General features: G+C 35.9%; 1 protein-coding gene across 1 annotated transcript in view; it reads right to left on the reverse strand.

The window, feature by feature from the left end:
• The window catches only part of LOC124357731, a 46,263-nt gene that overhangs the window by 18,057 nt on the left and 5,711 nt on the right, over positions 1-22,495 (reverse strand). Inside the window, exon 2 of the mRNA XM_046809741.1 lies at positions 5,297-5,411. Coding sequence (XP_046665697.1) covers positions 5,297-5,402 — 106 coding nt within the window. The 5' untranslated portion in view covers positions 5,403-5,411. The remainder of the gene's footprint in view (positions 1-5,296; positions 5,412-22,495) is intronic.

A 22,495-nucleotide genomic window follows, 5' to 3' on the forward strand; every position in this document is an offset into this window, starting at 1 on the left:
ATATTTGTTATAATTCTGTTCCCAGTTATTTAATAGATTTCTCATGTTTTTGCTTACAGTTTATTTTTTGAAGAAGATCCCTGGCAACCTCTCTCACACGCTAAAAAATCTCTTCTACCACATATACACTTATATTACCTCGGAAATAATGTTTACTGATTGGGTAGTATTCACCCAAGTACTCGAGTAAAAGAAAAATATTTTGTGTTTTTTTTTTGTGGATTATGATAACCAAACATATGGAGAAAACGTGGGTTTCTGTTTAAAAAATGAGTTTTCTTCACTTCAACTCATCATTATTCCAAAAGTAACGGCAGTAAAAATATCTTCTACAGCATTTGTTGTATGTCTCTTGATGAACAACATACCAAAAATTGAGAGTTCTAAGTTAGTAAATAAATGCATAATTAGTTGTTTAGTAAACCCTTACGAAATCGGTTATTACTTATTATTTTGAGATTTAAAAAATAAAATATAGATATTTGAAGTAAAAAAATTAAGTAACCTTTCTAACCATCTCCAAAACAAAAACAGTTTTAGATGAAATGTGAATTTTGCTGTATGTGTATATGATATATATTTTGAGATAGATTGAGATATATATTTTCGTTCATTTATGGTGGAAAATACTTATTTAAATGTCAAAATATATATAAAAAATAACGCCTTTTTATAAAATATCATTCTAGGAAATGATCTTTGTAATAAATCAGAAATGTTACTCCGTACAATCATCTGTTGTTTAATGTAAAAATCATTTCCTCAACTTCAATATTGTTTTTTTAGAATGATTATTTGATACCACTAAATATTCACTCTATTCAATCAAATTTTAAAGTGATTAACCAATCTTGAAACAAATTATAAAAACGTTTTGTTCTTTCATTTTATGTTCGTATTATATAAGTGGTGCAACTCATCGTGGAATAATAGCTTTCTTCTATTTTTCTTGTCTTCCGACAATGTATCTTAAACAGTTAATGACTAGAAACTGTGTAATAAAATTCAAACAATTTTTCTCAACGAATAACGAATCCATTACCAGTGCTACGGACATACGTATTTTAACAAGCAACTATCTGAAATATATTTGTGTTTTTCTTTTGTGTCACGAAATTACTAAACTTAGGTATCTTTGATAACAAGAAGCACGTATCTTCTTCAACTATTGCCAAACATGGACACGGATTTAAACCATTGCGTTAAGTATTATTGCGCTGGTGGTGGTAGCACTGTGTAGTGCGATTACTAGTACGTGCTGATGAACTCTTCTTTTAGTCTTCCAACATAGCTCACTCAGAGAGGGATAATTAAGGCAATATTGTCGTTGTACTTTGCTTCGAGGTTTATCTGTCCACACCTTTCCTACGGATTGGTCTTGTGGGGAGGATGCTCAGCCGCTAACATTAAACGAATTTTCACTCTGCAGAAAAGGGCTGTTCGGATAATCGCTAAACTACATAGGAGAGAGTCGTGCAGACCAGCTTTCAAAAATTTAAAAATCTTGACCTTACCTTCCTTCTATATTTTAGAAACTTGTATTTTCTTTAGGTCAAAGTGAGATCATATAAGAGGAAGTGAAATTCACTCCTATGAAACTAGAGGAAGGGAGGACTACCGAACTGGGAGACACAGAACGGTAGTCCATAAACGTTTGCCCTCACAGGTAGGAGTTCATCTGGTCAACAGGCTACCAAATTCAATTAAAAGTGTCCCAATGCTCAAGGCATTTAAAGCTAGTCTCAAAAAAATATTGATCGCAGAAGCCTTTTACAACACAGACGAGTTTATGACACACGACTGGGAGAACGCGCTACAAACACACTGACCACCGGATGAGAGTGGTATAATTCGAATGAATGAGAGAGAGTGAATGAAAACATTGTAAGTTTGAATGGGACCTCGATGTAAGATTGAATGGAAAATTTTAGTTAACAAAAAATCAAGTGACGGTTGCATAACATTTAATTGTAAATGTCAATTGCAATAAAATATTTATTTATCTTTAAATATGAACGATGCGCCGCATAGTGTGGAAAAAACTACTCAATATCTGGCAAAAAACTCAAAAATGATTACAACTGAAGTTTAAACCCTAATTATTCTTAACAGTGGAAGTTCTTGCATACTAATGTGACCTTGGGAATTATAAGCTCTGCCTACTTTCGTTTAAGGGCTCTCTTGATATCAGAGTAGGAGTACACCTGAAGAAATCGGTGTATTTGGTGAAAGAATTTTACAATTTTAAATCTATTTGGGTTTCAAAGTATATAGCATAACAATCTTCATACCATATGTGTTTATGCTCTAGGTATGCTTAAGTGTATTTCAATCAATCAATTAAATTGAAGATTCTACGTAGGATATCTTTTAATGATTCACTATGGTAGCCTTTGGCATTTAGTTCAGCAAATATATTTCTAGTTTTTAAGTTTTTAACGAGGGGTTTAGTCTGTCGCCTTGCGCTGCCCAACTGAGTTTTCTATATGGTTGTGTTTACATTACTCCTCTAGTTTACTCGCATGTCCGTTTTGCCCGAAATTGATTAAGTTTTTTTATTATAATTTCTGAAAACACTACAATTTCCGTTTTTATTTATCACATTCACATTAGTATTTTTAACGTCGTATTTTGTATAATTTACAATGTAAACCTGAGAGAGTCTACTTAGTTTTAATAATTTTTATAATAAATCAAAGCTTCCTAATACAATAAATTATATGTTTACGTGTATTTAAATGCTAATAAGCATTATATGTTAGGCTAACAAAAATAACAAGTTGTATATAGCTGAAAAATTAAAAGATTACACTACAAACGCTTTTCAAATAATTAATTAATATTTTTATAATTAATTTATAATACGAGTATTAACTAATCACTACATATTTAGAAACAATTAAATCAAAATAATACAATTAAGATCCTTTATAAAGTACACCTTTCCTGATCGGGTGTAGAAGTTCATACTAGAAGCATACTATTACTAGTGGTTTGTGTTACGTAATTAACTCCAATAACAGTAATTGATTAAGTGAATTTAATAAATTTAGATAAAGGTGATAATTTCTTGTAGAAGACGGTACCATCACTTGGAAAAATCATGTGAAAAGGTTAATCATCTTGTATAAAAAAATTAAGTTAATTCAGTAAAGTAAAACTGCTCATGCGACATTTGGTTTTGAAAAAAGCGTCAAAAGGCTATGTTTTGCCGCTATGCATGAACCATATTGAGAAAACTAAATCACAAATAAATACTCCACGTAGTAATAGAAGTAATAGGAAGTGTTGATGGATAAAATTTAAGTATTAAATTATAGCAGTGCATGAATGTACTCAATAGAACAGAACAACGATATTTTTCAAAATTTGAGTCAAGCTCTACAAAGGATCCATGTGTAAGGTTGATTGTGATGAAATTCTGATTTGTAATGTCAATTGTCAGACAGAATTGACACTGATGTAGAAAAAATAACGGACAACTTGAGGTAAATGTTGTTTATTTTTAGGCAGTTTTGTACCAATGACTGAATTTATTTTACCTCTTTACAAAGAAAAGTATAAACTTTGTAATGATACAATATTGTAGTTTCTGAAGTCAATGGTAATTAATAGGGGTAAAATGCCTACATTGCCTTTTTCTCAAGTTTTAGAAAAATCTAATAACATAACCTTAACCACCGCCCAAAAAACAATAATGAGGAATTTATTACAAAAATGTATGATTGGTGTCTTATTATTTCCGAGTTTTAGGGCGCTGTGTCACATAGTGCGCCGAACTCTTCGGAGAACAAAATCGTTGTAGAGAAAAATTAATACAGACCATGTTGAAATTGCGTGTGTATGATGTAAGTTACGGCGTAATAAAGATATGACACATATACACAAATATTTTGACACAGTTCAGAGGTTTTCTTCATTTGCATGATAAATTTTTCAATAACACCGGAAAAGTAAAATTTAAAAATCGTGACTGATCCACTTTGCAATTATTTCTTTTAGTTTTCTATGTTTGTTCTTGTTTTATTTTCTAGTATGCTATGATATTTGTATCTTGATTTGTTTCACGTTCTCTTGTTGACCAACAGTAAATTATTTGCAATTATTTCTTTTAGTTTTCTATGTTTGTTCTTGTTTTATTTTCTAGTATGCTATGATATTTGTATCTTGATTTGTTTCACGTTCTCTTGTTGACCAACAGTAAATGGAGCAAAGCTACATAAAAACATAATAATAAGTAGGAAAAATTATATTCAACTACACATAAAGTAGCTATTGTGGAAAGATTTCAGATGCTGCAAAGGAAGGTAACTGCAGCTAAACTCAACGTGTTACTTATTATGAATGTATGAATATAACATATCGCACCATTGGCCATTCATTAAAAAAAATATTGATTTATATTTATACATATTTGAATGACTTGTGAATACCTTTTCCATATTCTTATAAAGAAAACCGCACATAGCATATCAACACCACGTAAACTGCGTCTCCAACTAAAATCAACGTTTGCAACCACCATACATTCCCTCACTATTATCAACCTAACTAATTACTGAGTCATGTGCTTCCTAGAAAAGTGACATTTGTTCCTGCAGTATTGAAGCTTAGGTCCGTGGTTTAACACATTCAAATTGTATAACGGTATATTTTCAAATGTTCTTTATAGTTTTTGTGTTGTGGGTTGACTAATCAGTATGCATGTGAGATCCCGTATAATGAAGTCAAAGGCATGTAAACAGTGACGGATGTTGCCTCTTTGTATTCTCTTCTCGTCCACTGCGTCGCTTCGCACTTCCGTTGTCTGTTGGGAGGGGCGAGGGAACACTGACCGAGCGCATTCCTCCTTGTCCACAAGGAGGAATGCAAGGAGGAATACAAAGAGTATCGATGTATTATTTTGACTGAATTTAAACTGGACTAGCACAGATTTATATCTTTAAGGTAAACATACAAAGTAAAATATATTTATACAAACTCTAACTATAAAAGTTGATAAATCATGAAGCTATATTTCGGTTAAATTTGGTTTCGGAAGATGGAAGGGTTGTAAAGGTAACAGGATTTTCGGACATTTTACTTCGTTCAGTGATACAAAAACGTGACAATTTGTTACTGATTTCTTGTTTCAATGAACAATGGCAAATGTCCGAAAGAAATCCTTTTACACGCATTACAAACTGCAAAATTATACTTCTTGCCACTGTAACATGAGTGTTCATCGTAACACTTGGGTGTTATTTGTAATGTAGAGCGTTATAACTCATGTGTTATCATCTATATTTTACTGTACCTGAGTCGGGACTGGGTCTGGCAAGGCAGGACGGCAGCACCAGGAGGGTGACGATCACCGCACACCCCCACCACCGCCCGTTACTACAAGGCACTCCACCCTTCATGCTTCACACCTGCAACACATCACATTAGATCAGATACTGTCAACTGATAGGGGTTAAGCAAGGATTAATCAATAAATCGTTATGTCCGAAATCATATTTTCCTTTTAAATCAACAATCGCCATTAATACATTTCAAGAAAAAATGTGTGTGTATTGTTGGATGGAGAGAGATAATATAATACAAGAAAGTGGAGACATCCAAGAGAAACGAAAATATAGGAATCCGTCAGGAAATGTTTAAGATATTTACAGTTAAAACGTTTTTATTTTTGAAATATACTATAAGAGTTAGTTTTCTTGAAAATTATTTTATTAGATTAAAAACAATCTTTTGTTGAAAGCAATACACACCTTTAAACTGTCGCCCTATGTTTACAATTTGAACAAATGATTTATTATAATACTTTACTGTTTTGCATGAAATAAAGTCATTATTCTGCAATATAAAAAGAATCATATAAAAGAATCGTGTGTTATAAAAAAATTACACTAGAAGTTTTAAATCAGTGCAAATTACATTTTATTGAATTAGTAGTCATAACAGCAACAATACATCACTAAATAAAACTCAAAGCATTGTACAAGTAGATATGAAAAGGAGTTGCATTTTAATTTTGTTATCAACTGGCATGGTATACAGCAACTGAAGTTAATAAACTAACCCAGCAAATGAGATATTGAGTGAGTGAATAGGTCAAATTCGTTATTCATAATTCGTAAAATTCGTTCGTAATTCGTTAAATGTACTTTTAAAGTCCTCGATGAATATTAAAATACGCCAGGGGCCCGGTGGGAACCCTACGCCAATGTTGAGATGACACTGCTCTATCATCGCGGACTAGCGGTACCTGAGGTACCAGAAGAAACGGCGGTCACTCTCGGCCAAGGTCACTGAGCTTACGTCATCACCCTGTCCTGGCTACCTCTCTGTTCAGTGTACCTTGCACAGTTATACGGATCCCAATTTGAAAAGAAAACGACACTTCTCCAGAGGGGAAAGAGACCGCGGAATTAACCTTGGGTCAACCACTACCTGTTTGCGAATTCGATAAGCCGGATTGCAAATTGGATTACGAGAATTTTGAACATCCGAATTGCCCAATCGGAGGAAACCATTACGCAATAACGGCACGATGGCATCATCACCCCGAGCGATCTTTTATATGAATGGACCATTCATTGAGATTCAAGGTGGGTTGTAATTTGCTCGTAATGGGACCGTGTAATTTCCTCGAGTATCGAGTGGTCTGGTACAATTAGTAGGTAAACTAACGAGGTAATAAATGGACTTCTCATGAATGAACTTCTTCCTTTAACGAGCTGAGAGCAGGTTTATCCTTCCGAGTGGCTGTTAATCTTGTCGGTAGTACCTGCACCGTACCACGTAAATACAGCTATTACAACGTGTCCTCAGCAGCGCGGAGGTTGGCCTCAGCACAACTCTGATGGAAATGTGCCACGATTAAAGTATAAAAACTGTTTATTAGATACACCTTGTTGTCCACTTAAGGGGTTTCTAACACTTATTAACATCCAGATGTACATACGAGTATTAAAGACCAAAGGCAGAACACTTTAGTCCGAACTATGGTAGTACTAGGACTGGCTGTTCGGTAGCGTTGTGAACAGCTCTTCTAGTAAGATTACTGTGTTTCCTCTTTTTATGATTTAGAGTGTTGCTTGAATACACGTGGAATGAGATACACTTCAATTCGCTGACAATACAAAATCTCAGTTTCACTGCTGTATCGATTCTAAGATTGCAAAACTTTTCAAACAAACACGTTAACCTGTACAAACATTTTGTGAACCCTTTATGTACCACTAATACAAAATTAAACACAGATTTGAATTTCACAGTTTTATGGGATAGCCCAAGCGAAAATTAATTGTAGTAATAATATTACAAAATATATAACATAAATGTTCCTGGCCTATACATAGACATAACTTTTCGTGGAATATCCCTGTGCAAAGCTTACGAAACTGTCATAAACCCACGTATATCGGAAACTGTCACTAAAAAGTTTTCTTTTAAAAAGTCACTCATTATTTGCAGTAATTTGAAAGTTCTATTCCCTATAACTTAAGCTATTATTATATGAGGAACATACGTCGAACATATATTTTATTCAATCCTCATTTAACAATCTTTTCGACCAACTGTAAATTTAAATTGGCAATAATCATGTAATTATACTCTAAGATTACTCAGCTTGTATATTTATAAACAGTTTTTTTTGTAATTCAAAGTTGCCTAATACGTGGTTTACATGTTCACTAACCTCAAATACGAAAAAGAAAGGATTTAGACTAAATAATCGCGGATTTGAAATTGATTAAATTTTTATCACTGGCAGATATTTATTAATAAATTATTCTTCTGGCAGTGCTAAAAATATTCAGTAATAAATTAGTTAAATCCCGTTTAATCAGCATTTAGCTAAAGATACCTGATTTAGGCCTGTTGACGACGAAAGAATATAAACTGACTTATTTAACCCAAGAGAACATTTACAAAGTGTACATCGTAAGAAACAATATTGTGAAGGTAGCGTAGGCTACTGAGCTACTGAATTGGAAAATAAATGACTGAAGCCTCATTTATTAATTTTTTTTTTTTTTGCAAATTATGTTACATCAATATTACTGTGAACACTGATCGTTTTGTATTTCGCAACAAAGGCTATAAATTCCAAACGCGTAACAATCGCATGAGACAGACTGTATCCAGGATCCCCTTTCTCAACCAGTGACGGACCGGTGCCCAAGTGCCCAACCACGCGGTCGCGTACGCCCTCCCCTTGCATCAGTCGGCCACACAAACCTCTCATTTCATCCTCTGCAGGAAGTTGTCCGACTTTCATTTGTCGAACTGTCATTAAATAAAATACTATCATGAATGTTTCCTTTGGAAGTAATCAGACTTTACATGGAATGAGCAAATTACTCTTTCAATTATGGTTCTAGAGCGGTATTCCCCAAATTTTTGTGGTGGTTTTGAAAAAAGCATCACTGCGAAAAGGAAAAATTTTAAGAAAGCCTGTGTATATCCTTTAATGGAATTCAACTGTAACATATAAGGCTACTTTTAAAAATTGATTTATTTGATGGTACATCGGTCAACACTTGCATCGTTCTAGGAATTACGTTTCATACTTTGCATAATGTTATGTGATAAAATACTAATTCTAAAAGCATTTCTTTAAAAATATATTCGATTTTCGGATTGTAACATTATTTTCAAATCAAATCAAATCAAATAATTTTTATTTTGCCAGAACATTACAAAAAATGTATAGCAATAGTCATTTTTCTATAATTTGGAACAATCACTCCACATTGAGACCAGTCAGACATACAGAAATTTCAGTCGCACCACATTCACTCATGCCAGTTTTCCCATTTCCATTCATTATTTTTTTATTTTATCATTTTCTTGCCATTTTCTATTAGATATTTCTCTCGCTGGTCCAGACGTCAACGTAGTTTGATTGTTGTGTTTGGAGCAAAATAGCCCGCCATTACAGAGTTTATTGGCCAGAACAAATGTAAAATTTGAAAAAAAAAATACAATTATTTATGGAGTACTATAGAGGCGCAATTTTCAATATGCCGCAGTTTAGCGGGTACAGCGGTTATCGTAAGATAACCAAATCAAGCAACATCGAGCGTGGTAGCTGCTTGGATGGGTGACCGCGAGCGATCCTGTCCTTGCAAGCAGCCCGCCTGCCCGGCATTGGTGGTGGTTCGGAAGTCACCTTTAAGCCTTCAGTGCCTAGATTAAGTGTTAGAGACGCTGCTTAGCCCTAACTTCGCTTAGTAAAAAAAGTCATCTTTACTTTATAGAACTTTACTTTTTTTACTTTAAAATATAAACATGTTCTACCTATTGATAAGCAGGATAAGTCTGTTCTCTTAGCGGTGTTGGTGACATGGTGTATTATTAAATTTTACCGGGCAGTCTTAAAAAATGTGTAACCAAGAATTATGTATCACCTTAGGTACGGCGAGAATCTATGAGGTATTACATGGACGTTATAAGAAAATTCCAATTCGTTAACCCTTCTTGAATCATTTGGAAGAAGCGTTAACCTTGTGAATATCAAGAGGACATTAAACTTCCTTAAAACAGTCATTTCGCCTTCCTTACATGGTTAACATGCGTCATAACTGGCTCCGATATCCGTACTTGTCAAAACCAACTTGGCACATCCAAAAACATCTTTGCCCATCCTAAAACATATTTGTTCATCCAATAAAATCTTCGTATATCCAAAAACATCTTTGCTCATTCTAACAAAACATATTTGTTCATCCAATAAAATCTTCGTATATCCAAAAACACTCTTAATCTGTATAATCGTCACTGGGAGAAAATACTGTTTTGGCACTAAGTCCTATCCTCTACCAGATCATAAATCTGTTATCTGCTGCAAAAACTTAGTGAAACCTGTATCCTCACCTGGATGGTATCCAACTCATAGAATCCAAACATCTGACCACACTTGATGGTGATGTCTCTAATCTACGCTGTGGTATGTAATTATCACGTGGATAATAATCACATCTTCCTCTCATCAGACACAGAAGATTGTTGTCCTGAACAGGAACCTATTCGCACTCCACCTTCATCATTTCATTTCCTTCTTATTAATAAACAAACTTGTACTCTTCACCTTGTCTTTGTCTACCACAAAACTTGGTTGTATTTAACGTTTAGTATACTGAATTGTTTGACATAAATCTTTCTCCGAAAACTTTTTTTACGTAGCCTATCATAGATTTTTCAGTTTTATGTGTTTTGCTAATTTGGAATAAGTGGAATGCATTATATTTCTCCCACAGAAAAATACGATAGCTATTAACAAATTTTTTAATCCCGAGTTTTTCATGCCTTCAGGATTTCAGTACCACTTACCAGTGTTGAAAATCTTTCCACTATGGTTTATACTTTTCTCTATGATATTACGTATAATAACAGTACAAAAGTATTAAATAATGAGCTTGTATCGGCTACTATTAACTTAATCACTGCATTTAGAACACAAAAACCAATACTTAACACTTTTATTTTTGTGAGGCCTTTCGATAGCAATGCTTTCTTCATCAGACAAATCACAAAATATATTTAAAAATTAAAAAGTGTGTTATTCAATACCCTTGTAACAACTCAAATGTAAAATTTGAATTAAATGCACGTAAATGTAAATAAAATTTGAATTAACTACATATAAATGTAAATAAAAATTATAATTATTTTAGTTTTAGAGAATTCCAACAAAATTGAGTTTTGACACCTTTTTTGTAAATATCAACCATAAAACGTCGTGCAGCGGTTGCTACTATTACTTCTTCCATAGAGTATAGAATAAAATATAATATAGTTTTGAGTTAATCGTAATTGCAATGTGAATGAAACAAACAAATTGACAAGCATCGTCTCTTGGATAACATTAAGTGATATTAGTAATATATAGGAGGGTATTATAAAATGAGGAACAAACTCAAAAACTTGATATAGTGAGATAATTATGTTGAGATTGAAGGATGTACAAACTTTTAACAAATATCTTGCGTTGTCGTTGTTAGAAACAAAACACGCTAAAGGAATAGAATGTGGAGGTAAATACGTGGAAGAAAACATATGGAAGAAAACATGTAGATGAAAACATGTGGAAGTAAACATATGAAAGTAAACATGCGAAAGAAAACATGTGGAAGAAAACATGTGGAAATAAACATATGGAAGTAAACATGTGGATGAAAACATGTGGAAGTAAACTCTTTGTCTGCAGGACCGGTCATTCTCTCGCCGGCTTTACGGAGTAGGTGCCCCTGAAGTTAGGTAACGTAGAAAGTGACCTGTTATGTCCTGACCGGGTATTATACCGGTAATTGTATCTTCAACGTTCTACCTTCTACTTTCTTTCATTATGATGCCGCATACTTACATACATACCTGTACATGCTTGTAATACTTTATCGGTAGGTTCACTTCAGCTAGTCTGAAGTTCCACTATTACGAGAAGTTCAACTCTGAGATTTGATCGATCAGGACATCATGCACGATTAACATATTTAGTTAGATGCGGGGAAACAGAAGACAGACGACGTATAAGTGCAAAAGCTTAAAATTCGTAATGGGAAACAAAGTCAATCGTCTAATCCAATGTACACATTTTAACACTCTCAGTCCCACGTGAAGATTCATTCTAAGGACATTTCCACTTGTTGTAGGGAAATATAGAGGCCTGGGACTAGAAAGTCGTATACATCAATACTGGGGGAGCTAAAATGTCTTAAGGTCTTTACAATTCTAATAGTAACAATTAGAAAGTAAAGTTGAGTAAAGTAACAATAACACTGTAAAGTTGAGTGATATCATCTTCGGACTTCACAATTCAATTGAATATATTAAAAATACAGTTTTTACCATTTAAGAGAAAATACATTTGTTTTTATCTGGCTACATACAATGATTCCAACCACTCTCTAGATAGATAACCTTTCCTGAATTACTTGGTCATTATTGTCTACTATTTGTTCTTTCTCTTTAAAGAACTCATCGTTTGATAAGCTTAATGAATTTGTGACATTGCACATGAAATAAATTAGTCACTTCTTTACATACAAACATTTTAATATAAACCTCTTGACAAGGAGAACATAACCAGAAACTGTGATACACCGAGATGGAACCAATCGTCAAGAGCCACTGCTCAACATTTACCGAGATTACGTTTTAGTCTACTCACACTCTCTAATCCATTATCTGGGAGCGAATAGAAACCTTAGAAAGGAAAACCAAGAGGCTCTAGTTTCTAGAAAGCACTGACCTTGGTATAATGCATATCATCATTCCGTTCTTGATTTATTAACGTTCACCGTGTCATTTCTCTCGCTGCGGCCCAAACAAAGGTACGTTACATAAGGTTTGTCGGTCTCTCTTACTAATAAGGGGAGAAGGTGTGGGTCCCGAAGCATACTAGAGCTCGATGGCAACTGGAAGAGGTCACCTTTTCTTCACCAATATCCCTCCTCATCGCATCAGGCCTGGAATATCCTGGGCTCCAACAGAAGCATCATCGAACATTCTCACTATAGTACGGCGAGGTATTCCTACACATACCCGATTTAAGTAGAGAAGTTCTCTTTTCCGCTTCATATCCCTCTTGACTGCAGACCTGGAGTGCCTTGGCTCCAACAGAGGCATTATCAGACACTATTAAGGCAATGTATCTCTAAGCATACGTGAGTAAGTGTTGGCAAGTGGGGTGGTCTTTTTGCACCCTATTTTTCCTCATTGCGTCAGACCTGGAATGTCATGGGCTACAACTGGGACGTTATTGAGATCTCGAAATATACAGGTAAAAAAATAAAAGTTTTTAATCGGACACGAGGAACACGCGTGTCCGTTGATAAAACTTTAATTTATTGATACAAGAAACAAATACCATAGGGAATATACCTGAGGTCAGAAATTTTTGGACTCAAACCATATAAAAACGATAATTTATCTTCAAACGCAAAATGTATAATGGATCCCATTCAAAAGCAAATTTTCCTCGTCATGCTACTGATGGATCTTCTCTAAATCATCCACAACATAAAATATAAATGCCTGAGTAAGCATTATTGAGGATCTAGGGTTGGGCCGCCCAAGCCAGCACGTAGTGACCCTTTTTTACAGAACCCTGATGCCTATAAAAACACCCTGGAGAGTGGTTACCCCATCTCAGATTAGAAGTGAGGGCAAGTCCGTCTTCCAGATTGCATCGCGCCAGGTAGCGCAGCTATCAGATCTGTTTTATGGTAGGTGGATTGTGACCTCCCCCCGGTGTGTGCGGAGCCTCTGTGGAGTTTAAAATTTTTTTAAACCAAACACACACAGCTTTTAAGGAGAGCTGTCCTGTAGTCAACAAACCCTGAAAATGCCTCACCGAAGAGCGCTGAGGGAGAGTTTGTGTGTGCTTTTCTCTATTCAAAGTGCTGCGTCTGGTGGTGTATGGGGATGCTATTGTGAAGTGTTGTTTATTGTAATATTACTGAAAGGTTTAGTACAGCTAAGATATATAGTATGGCATGCCGGTTGGTGACCTTCAGATGGATTGAGTGGACGATAGGTTTGTTTAGATATAATTCGTCTGGAGGAGACGGGTTCAGACTGGCATATTTACACAGGGCTTGATCTCATCTTTATCGTTAGTGCGGGCTATTCATGGTATCTGTGGCTCTCAGGTATATTTTATATCCTGGAGATTGTCTGGGGGTTTTATGCCATATCGGGGAGATCTGATAGGATCATCCTGAATCCTATAGGCCGAGTGTACGTCTTTCTTTTTAAAGTTTCTTTGTGAGGTTCGTATAACTGATAGGTAGCTCTGATTGTACGCTCCACACAAATGCAAAACATTATAAATACGCTCCAAGGACATAATATGCTTCTGCTTTACACTAATCATATAATAGTGCACAGGAGAAAGAGTTGGTGGCTAAAAATGTTGCTTTGAGTGTCTATTGAAAAGGGTTTTGACAACACTTGTACTAAAAATATTTTTGATGCAGTCACTAAACACACAATTGGCAGTCAAATTTGAGAATGAAAAATTACTGATCATATAACCATATCGCCATATACAGGGTGCAGTAATACCTAACTCCTTTCTAAAGACAATGATTAGTGTAAGTGTAATCGGGGAGTATCTGCAAGGAGGTGTTATCTCTTTCCTCATTAATTGGAACTTGCTTGTGGATGTCTTGCATAAGATTACGCAGACGGTATTGGTTCTGTTGTGTAACAATACGGTCACTGATTTAACCAAAGGGGATATAGACCTGATGGAAATATGTACGGTAAGGTTGGCCCTAACATAAACCCATTGCATATTGCTGCTGTCTTCTTAACTCGGAGACGTCAGTAGGAAGAATTTGCCACTTTTTGCTAGAAGGTTATGCAAAAGATGTAAATTGAAGCCTAACATATGGTATTGTTCTAGACAAAGAGCTTGCCTGGGGAGTACATCTTTACCAGGGTAAATAATTCTTGGTAAAGTGCAGATTTGTGATAGATACCTTTAGGGGACTTAAGGTAAGGCCGTTGTATTGAACATACTTCTCCGTGATCAGGGCTGTGTTAATATTTATAGTGTGGTTGAGTGTTCAAAATTGGAAGTTTAGTTGATGGTGGCCAGGCAGGCTACCATCCGGAGGATGACCCGTATAGTCCTGCCCCTTGTGCTTCATGATTCATGTCTCCACTACAAGGAGTGCAGGTCAAACAGGAAGGGCAACGATATAGTATTTATTTCGCTAAGTATATAAAAACGAATTATACGCCGTTTCCGGTCTGATAAGATCTCTGTATAAGTATCGATATTCAACATACGTTCCCAATAGTTAAACATACGAGATTCGATTTTCATAATTGTCCTTTATTTTAGCGTACATATTGTTTTAAGTACATGAAGTTAATATGACCCGGAACTCGCTGCAACAGAACAGAAAGAATCCGTATTTCATCAAGGAAGTACAACCTAGAAAATCATTAGCATCAGTTATGACCTGGAGCGTCAGAGAAAATCTGGTATTCATTAAGCATTAATGAACTCTTCTTCATTAATCTTCCTCATTGTCGAACGAACAAAAGTTGAACCCTAGGGCATTGGCTGACTTCCCTTTTCAATTGGAGCGGAAGAAAATGGCGAACTGGTGAAGCCGGGAACCTGTCCGTACTTTCTTCGCAACCACCACTGCCACCGCCCACGCTCGACCTGAGCTGCTAACGGGACACACATTCTTGTTGCGTCAGCAGCAGGCTGTCCGTAGCCGCAGTGGCCAACACGACCTCAGCCGTTCTAGATGTTAGGGAGGTAGCGAGAATCAGATGTCACACCGTGATGGTGTGAGTTACCTCTCTGATTTTCGTCCTCCGTACCTTCACTGTCCAGCCACTTTCCAAACAGCGCTTCCTGCACTGTAGTTTCTCTCCTTCCAATCGAATGAATTAGGGTAATAGGATTATCCAAGGAATAATAATGTTGGTAGAAAATTATTAATTTATCCAACGAGTGTTTATTGAAGATTAAGGTAACTTTGTTCAATCTAGAATTAAGCTATCTGGATAACAAATAGAGCATTGCACTAATATTTCTGTAATATATCGCTTTGAATTTGCGAAACAAAAAAATTCAAACAAATCAAAAAATTGAAAAAGAGAGAGAAAAAAGAAAATATGAAATGAAAAAATATGATGTTGATGATGAAAGAGATTGAAAAGAAGATTTTGAATTGAATTTGCATAATTGTGTGTGTTCTTTTTTGCGAATGCGTTGGATAATAAAATGTCGAACATAAGAAAGGCTAAGGATAGAATAGGGAGAAATCCTGCATCACTGTTCGTATCGTACAGTATCGTTTGTCTACCTGTACTGTTTGACCAAATTCCTTAGAAAGACTCGTGGACAGATTAAGACTTTGAGATGATCCTCTTTAAAATCAAATTCGACAATATCGAGTCACAAAGGGACAACTTGTATGACCTCGGAGTGGGCATTTCCTGCCTCAATCAGGCCATCTAGTGCAGATAGCCGTGAAGAAAGCTGTAGTGGGTGACTTCACGGTCGATTCATACTCGGAAATCCTCAAACAGATGCCCCGCTTTCTAACCCATGAAGTCTGGTGAGCCATAACTGGTATTAGTCGCATTCCTCGAACCAGCGACTTAATGCGCTAATTTCCTCACTATGTCATTATTAGAGACTACTAATTTATTCTCCGATTTTAGTGGAAAACTTCTGCCAGGGGTGTCAGATGAGTTATAGCAGCACTACGTATTCATCTTCAACGATTAAAAAACTAGTTCTAACCTTCAGTGTGTCATATACTGTATAATTAACTAGCTATCAAATCAATGAAAAATTTAATGCTGCTTTATGTTTAGTCATAACAAACTATAGATTGTCACAAGAGCAATACATTCACCATCATTATCAGTTACTTTAATAACTAAATTAAACATTTCCCCCTCTATTTTCGTAAGGCACGACCACCTCGGAGTGGTGTACCATCCAGGTGCACGAATAAGGTTGTTGACGCAAACATGGTCACAGGGGAAACCGACGGAAGTGCCAGGAGAGGCTGTTGAGAGGAGAAAACAAGACTCGTGCCTAGGCTCGCAGTCAGGAGGACAGTGTGTCACCACCTGCCTGTCTACTGTTCATCACATTTCCTCTCGCACCGTTTTGTTTACGAAAATATCCTTCTTTCAAAGAGCTATATCTGTCCAAAAGGTTTATGCTTTCCGAACTAGATCAAGAGTTTGCTGTTAATATTGAACGAAGCCCGTAGGTTTATAATCCAAACAGAGGTTTGTGTTAGATGGGGTAATTCATTCACCTGAAGAAGATAGTATCTGCTTGTAAAGTCTCGAAACAAATTCTTTCAGTTCACTTTGCAATAAAGAACATCAAGAAGTCATTTTAAATTTATTTTACCCAAACTATTTGTAATCTGGATGACAAGACTATTCCAAAAATGTTCAGAGTCCCTAGTATTTTTAGACCAACCCGAGTGTTGGTTGTCGTATCAGAGATTTCTAGAGGGGGGTCTGTGTAGTTTTCCTTACAAAAATGATAAAGTCTGCAGTATTATTACGTTGTCATGAAAGGTTGCTCAACAACCGCAAATACGTCTTTTTGTTTGCTGGTGACGAGGTAAAAGTATTACTGTTAATCTTCGTACTTCCAATAAAACTTTTGATAAGCCTTGGAAGAACATTGCAATATTTAGATTTAGGCTTTTTTAAGCCTTATTCGCTGGATTACATGACATGTTTAGTAAGGAACCACAGTTTAAGTCTCCCTCAAGATGTTCAACACGCATTGTGCTGAAAGAATTGAAAGAATTGTTACTTGACAAAAGCCAGGTGACTAGACAGTGAGTCAGACTCAGCCCTGGCACTCTCATCAACGTGCGGAGGCGCAGACAACATCCTTTAGATTCTGATAGACGATAATCCAGGTAACAAGTCACTGTTACTAACAAAAGCCAGTTGGCTAAACAGTGATTCAGATTCAGCACTCGCACTCTTAACAACGTGCGGAGGCGCAGACTACGTCCTTTAGTTTCTGATAGACGATAATTCAGGTAACAAGTAATTGTTACTAACAAAAGCCAGTTGGCTAGACAGTGAGTCAGATTCAGCCCTCGCACTCTCAACAACGTGCGGAGGCGCAGTCAACGTCCTCTAGTGTCTGGGTACTGACCTTACAAGCTCTGAAGGTCACCTTGTGTGTTCATTAGCAAATCCCGCATCTGTTCGCGTACTTGCTTGAATATTCAACACCGACGGTTAGCCTAATAGGGAGGGTCCGCTGATCTTAATTCTTGGCTGTTAAGACGCACTCCAAATTGAATCGAGTCAAGGACAAGAAACATTAACGCTGTCCGCCCAACGCTGTATTGATTGAATACTAACTAAACACAAATTGATGAGCAGTCTTGATCTCTGCTCTTCATGCCTTGCATGTTATTATACAATTGGAAGATTTTATTTTTTTAGTAATATTTGAAAATAAAATAAATAAAACTTTCCAGACAATCTGTGAAGGAACTAATCGGAGTCGTCTCGTTAGAAGATGTATGAGGACATTGCCTGTAATATTTTAGCAATGCAATCTAAACTTTAATTTACTGAACGTATGAAATGTTCCTTAAAACTTTATTTGTGGTTAATGTTTTTGTATGTTGTTTTAAGTAGTTATTTCACAAAAAAACTTACCAGTTACTTATTTATCATTTCATAACGTCATTTCTCGATTATGTTGTTGGATGCTACAATTATTTGCTAAATGAAAACCTATTTTCACAGCATCATCTCGGTGATTCCAAGCTACATTAAATTCGTGAATCAAGTAATTTATTCTTTATTGAAATAGAGAAAAGATTGTTTGGGTGTATTCCTCTTTCAATTTCTCGAGCCCCGCTCTGTTGATAGATAGTCTTCGGAAACAAGCGGCAATGAATGAGACCGGTTATAGGGACCGTTAGAGTAATTTTATAGTTCTGACAATCGGAGTCCAGCAGTTACAATCAGCTGTTGATGGTTTCCTCACGTCAGCAAACCGCTGTTGCTGCTCTGCTCTGGCAGAGTAATGACAACATTCCGGCTCGCCGCCACGCCGCTGGAACTGGTCGGATGACGGCGAGTTGGTTGTTTAACAGGACCCGGTCATTACATCTCCTGTTTGCCTATAGTCTCTCAAAAGTTCAAAGAGCATCTAGATGGTTCTCAAGATTCTTGTGTGTTGGAAGAATCTCTTCTACAATTTCCAAGCCACTTCATCACTACTCGAAATTTCATTGAGATCTACAGTAGAAAAATGTCTTGCCATAAATGCTATTTACAGATCACAATTTATTAAGTTCTGATTTCTTGATGCACAACTGAACTCATTTCAAGACTGGTAATGGAAATGTGCTACGACTTTTCCATTCTAGTTGCTCGTAATTCGGTGCTTCGTAGTTGGGTTCTGGTCATGCCGGTTTGATGGTGGGGAGCAGCACGCTGATGAGCAGGAAAGAAACGGCTCAAAAATACCTCTTGGGTTCGAGCCGTATGTTAATTAACAAGCTATCAAAAAACGGTTCAGAAACTTTGGCAGAGCTTTTCTGGATAGAACCTTTATAAGAATCCCATTATAAGCACTAAGCTGAGTATTTTACTGGGTAAGTCTTCTGAAACAAATAATTTCCTATGTGTGCATTATAAAATCAATTTTAAATAATCTCGAAAACATTATATTTGAATTGACAGAGGCTTGAGGTTACGAAAATATCCTGCTTGGAATCTTGAATTTGTTGTCAGTTTCGGGCAGAAACTGCTAAATTTCGTTGGGGGTACAGGGATAGAAATGCCCTACTAACAGCAATTATTTTCTAAAGGTGCGATCTCTGTGTGATCTAAATTTTTAAACGGTTTCTTTACGAAATTCTGGCAAACGAAACGGCCATTTAACTTATTATATCAAATCTCAAGTTTCAAAATAATTACAATATCGTTTTAAACATAGATTCTAACAATACTAGAAGAAAATAAAACTATTGTTTTGTTGAATAATCATTATATGCCAATGTTTGAATTTTGTTATTCTGCGTTAGCAATTTTATTGAATATATGTCTTTATAAACTAATGTATAACATGGTTAACTTTGCAAGTCTTGACAATTCATCTGGCACGAAAGTTTTATTCAGTTAGAGCAGTTTAGAATTTCGACTCTCAACCTGTTGTTTTTTACATTTTATATTTATTGTCAAGAATCCTACTTAATATTAGGTTAGACTTAAAAAATCTCTTTTAGTCTTAAATTTAATTTATCTTGACAATATAAGTGTTTACACAAGCTATGTTCACAAAAATTTGAAACTTATTCCATCGACTAAGTGAATCGAAATAAATAATATCACTACACCAATAAATAAATAATTTGATGAGTTTTTAGTCGTGTCCCGTGTTTACAAATCACTTTGCAAACGGATTTCTACATTTGCAATGTCACGGCAAACGGAATGGTAATTGAAAATCCCACGCCCGTTTCTTCCCATAACAGTATTTAACGGTTCCTCTTTCCAAATGCGCGATATTGCACGGCTGTCAGAGAGTTCCTGATATATACCTGTTCCGTGGCCAAAATGAAACCGTGAACAGACAACTGCAAAATGAACTGTCATCTCCATCAGTGTCAAGGCCCGCACACAATCGTCAATTTGTGGAGTTGAACTGGTCCTCCATTCGACAGTTAGTTCAGCTCTCAGAAATGAAAATTTTGTTTTGAGATAGAAGGTGGACTATTCTGGTCATGTTTTTTTAATAAATTAAGAACACTTATGTTTATCAAAGTTTGTGCGGCGGTGCCCTTACATAAGCACAAAGAACTCAACTGGTTTAATGTCCAGGAAGTTTGGATGGACCTGAATATTACGTAACATGTTACGTACATCAAGAGTTGTTCTTTATAGGGTTGTTATCTGTGAGTTGTGAGATTTCTGTTTGCAATTGTTGATGATCTTTGAATTGTTAGTGGTATTACTTTGCGTGTCAAAGGAGAGGTTACAGGGTGGGAATCTCGATGTTGAAATTTAACAATTAGAAATGTGGGAGAGTTGGAAAACGATGTTCTAGACTTCTGGAAACACTGCAGGGACGATAGATTTGGGGTTGCGATTGGTCAAAAATAAAACCATTAAAAAATAGAACTGTTTTTGCAGTGTCAACAGGAGCCGAAATAACTGTAGGAACCTGAAACTTGTGAAAACAGAAAGAGATGCCACTTGTTACAACCTGGTTCCTGCTTGGATAACAGCCCTGAGGATAATAGCACAAACATAGGAGTGAAAGCCGCCCTACTGGTAGTGTTGGTGTGCAGCTGTGCATGAGCATGTTACGTCCGTCGTATACATGCATCAGTTAGAGGAGCCAGTGATACCAATTAGTCGACCTGAGCTACAAGTTCCGACAGCCTCTGCAATGCTCACTACCGGCAAGTCGCGTCCATAGTTAAACATAATATGGCTATGTATTGACATACTTTTCTGCTTCAGACATCGGGAAAACAAAAGACACGTTGGATTGTAGCTACGGAGCTATTGTGAGAGCACAATACTGACTTTCCTATTGGAACCCACCTAAGAGAACCTATACCTAATTTATTTATTCATTTCTCTTTGTTGTTTGTTTTTTGTGTAAATAATATGCCGGAAATGTGAAATATTGAGTTTAATTTCTTGTAATTTATCACAAAAGTAATTTAAGTATTAAATTCAGTACTCTCTCGAAATAATTCTGTGCCTTATTGTGATCCTTTTCTCCTTTATTCTAATTATTATCATTATTGTTTACTGAATCCTCGCACTACACTTTGCATTTATTATCAGTGTTATAAGTTTAACACAATCCTGACAAACACTGGATTCATTATTCAGTAGATACTATGTTATGAAAAACTGTTAAAACTGTAACTAAAAATACTTTCGACATATTACTGAATGACCGATAATTGGATGGCGAGTTTTTTCCAACATTTGTTGGTATATCCGAATAAATGGATATAGTTTTACAAATTCAATTCCTAGGTTAGCGACTTTAAGTTTGTTACGAGTATAATTTTAATAAGTGTTCATTTATCTGTACAATTTTAAAGAGATTGCATTGCATATGTAAAATGAGAAGCAAATTTAACAGCATCACAATATTAGAAACATAAAAAATAAAAGTAAAATAACTCGTAACAAATAAATAATATAAAATAGTTTAGAAAGAACATAATTTTATTTGAATTATTTCAACCATCGACTGTTGTGATCAGTTTCCATATTTGAAAACATAATAACTTGCTTTACTTAGATTTTTTAAGTAATTGTAATCAAGTATATGTATGAAGTTTGAATGCTCTTTTTATTTGGAGGTCTTCCTTTAATGCTAAGACCTCTTTATTACCTGAAATGTTCCTGAGTAACGGGGATCTTGAGCAAACTAGTTTGGCTAACTCAGTATATGTATGCTACGACAAACTTTGGCTCGCATAACTCAGTACTATGTATGCTATGAGAACTGAGTCTCGCATAGCTCAGTACTATGCATGCTATGAGAACTTAGGCTCGCATAGATCAGCACTATGCCATTACAAACTTGGGCTCGCATAACTCAGTGTTATGCTACGACAAACATGGGCTCACATAACTCAGTGTTATGCTACGACAAACTTAGGCTCACATAACTCAGTGTTATGCTACGACAAACATGGGCTCGCATAACTCAGTGTTATGCTACGACAAACTTGGGCTCGCATAACTCAGCACTATGCCATTACAAACTTGGGCTCGCATAACTGAGTGTTATGCTACGACAAACTTAGGCTCGCATAACTCAGTGTAATGCCGTGACATACTAACGCTCTCATTACTATGAATTGAGAAACTCACCTTCATATAATTCAATACGCTTGCAGAGCAGGTATATGTAGTACTCTTAAAACATCTATTTAGTAGACTCTCCACAGGGGTATCCCCCATGCGATGTTTGAACGTTAGATCT

The sequence above is a fragment of the Homalodisca vitripennis genome, chromosome 3 (assembly GCF_021130785.1).
Source record: "Homalodisca vitripennis isolate AUS2020 chromosome 3, UT_GWSS_2.1, whole genome shotgun sequence".
Taxonomy (NCBI): Eukaryota; Metazoa; Arthropoda; class Insecta; order Hemiptera; family Cicadellidae; genus Homalodisca; species Homalodisca vitripennis.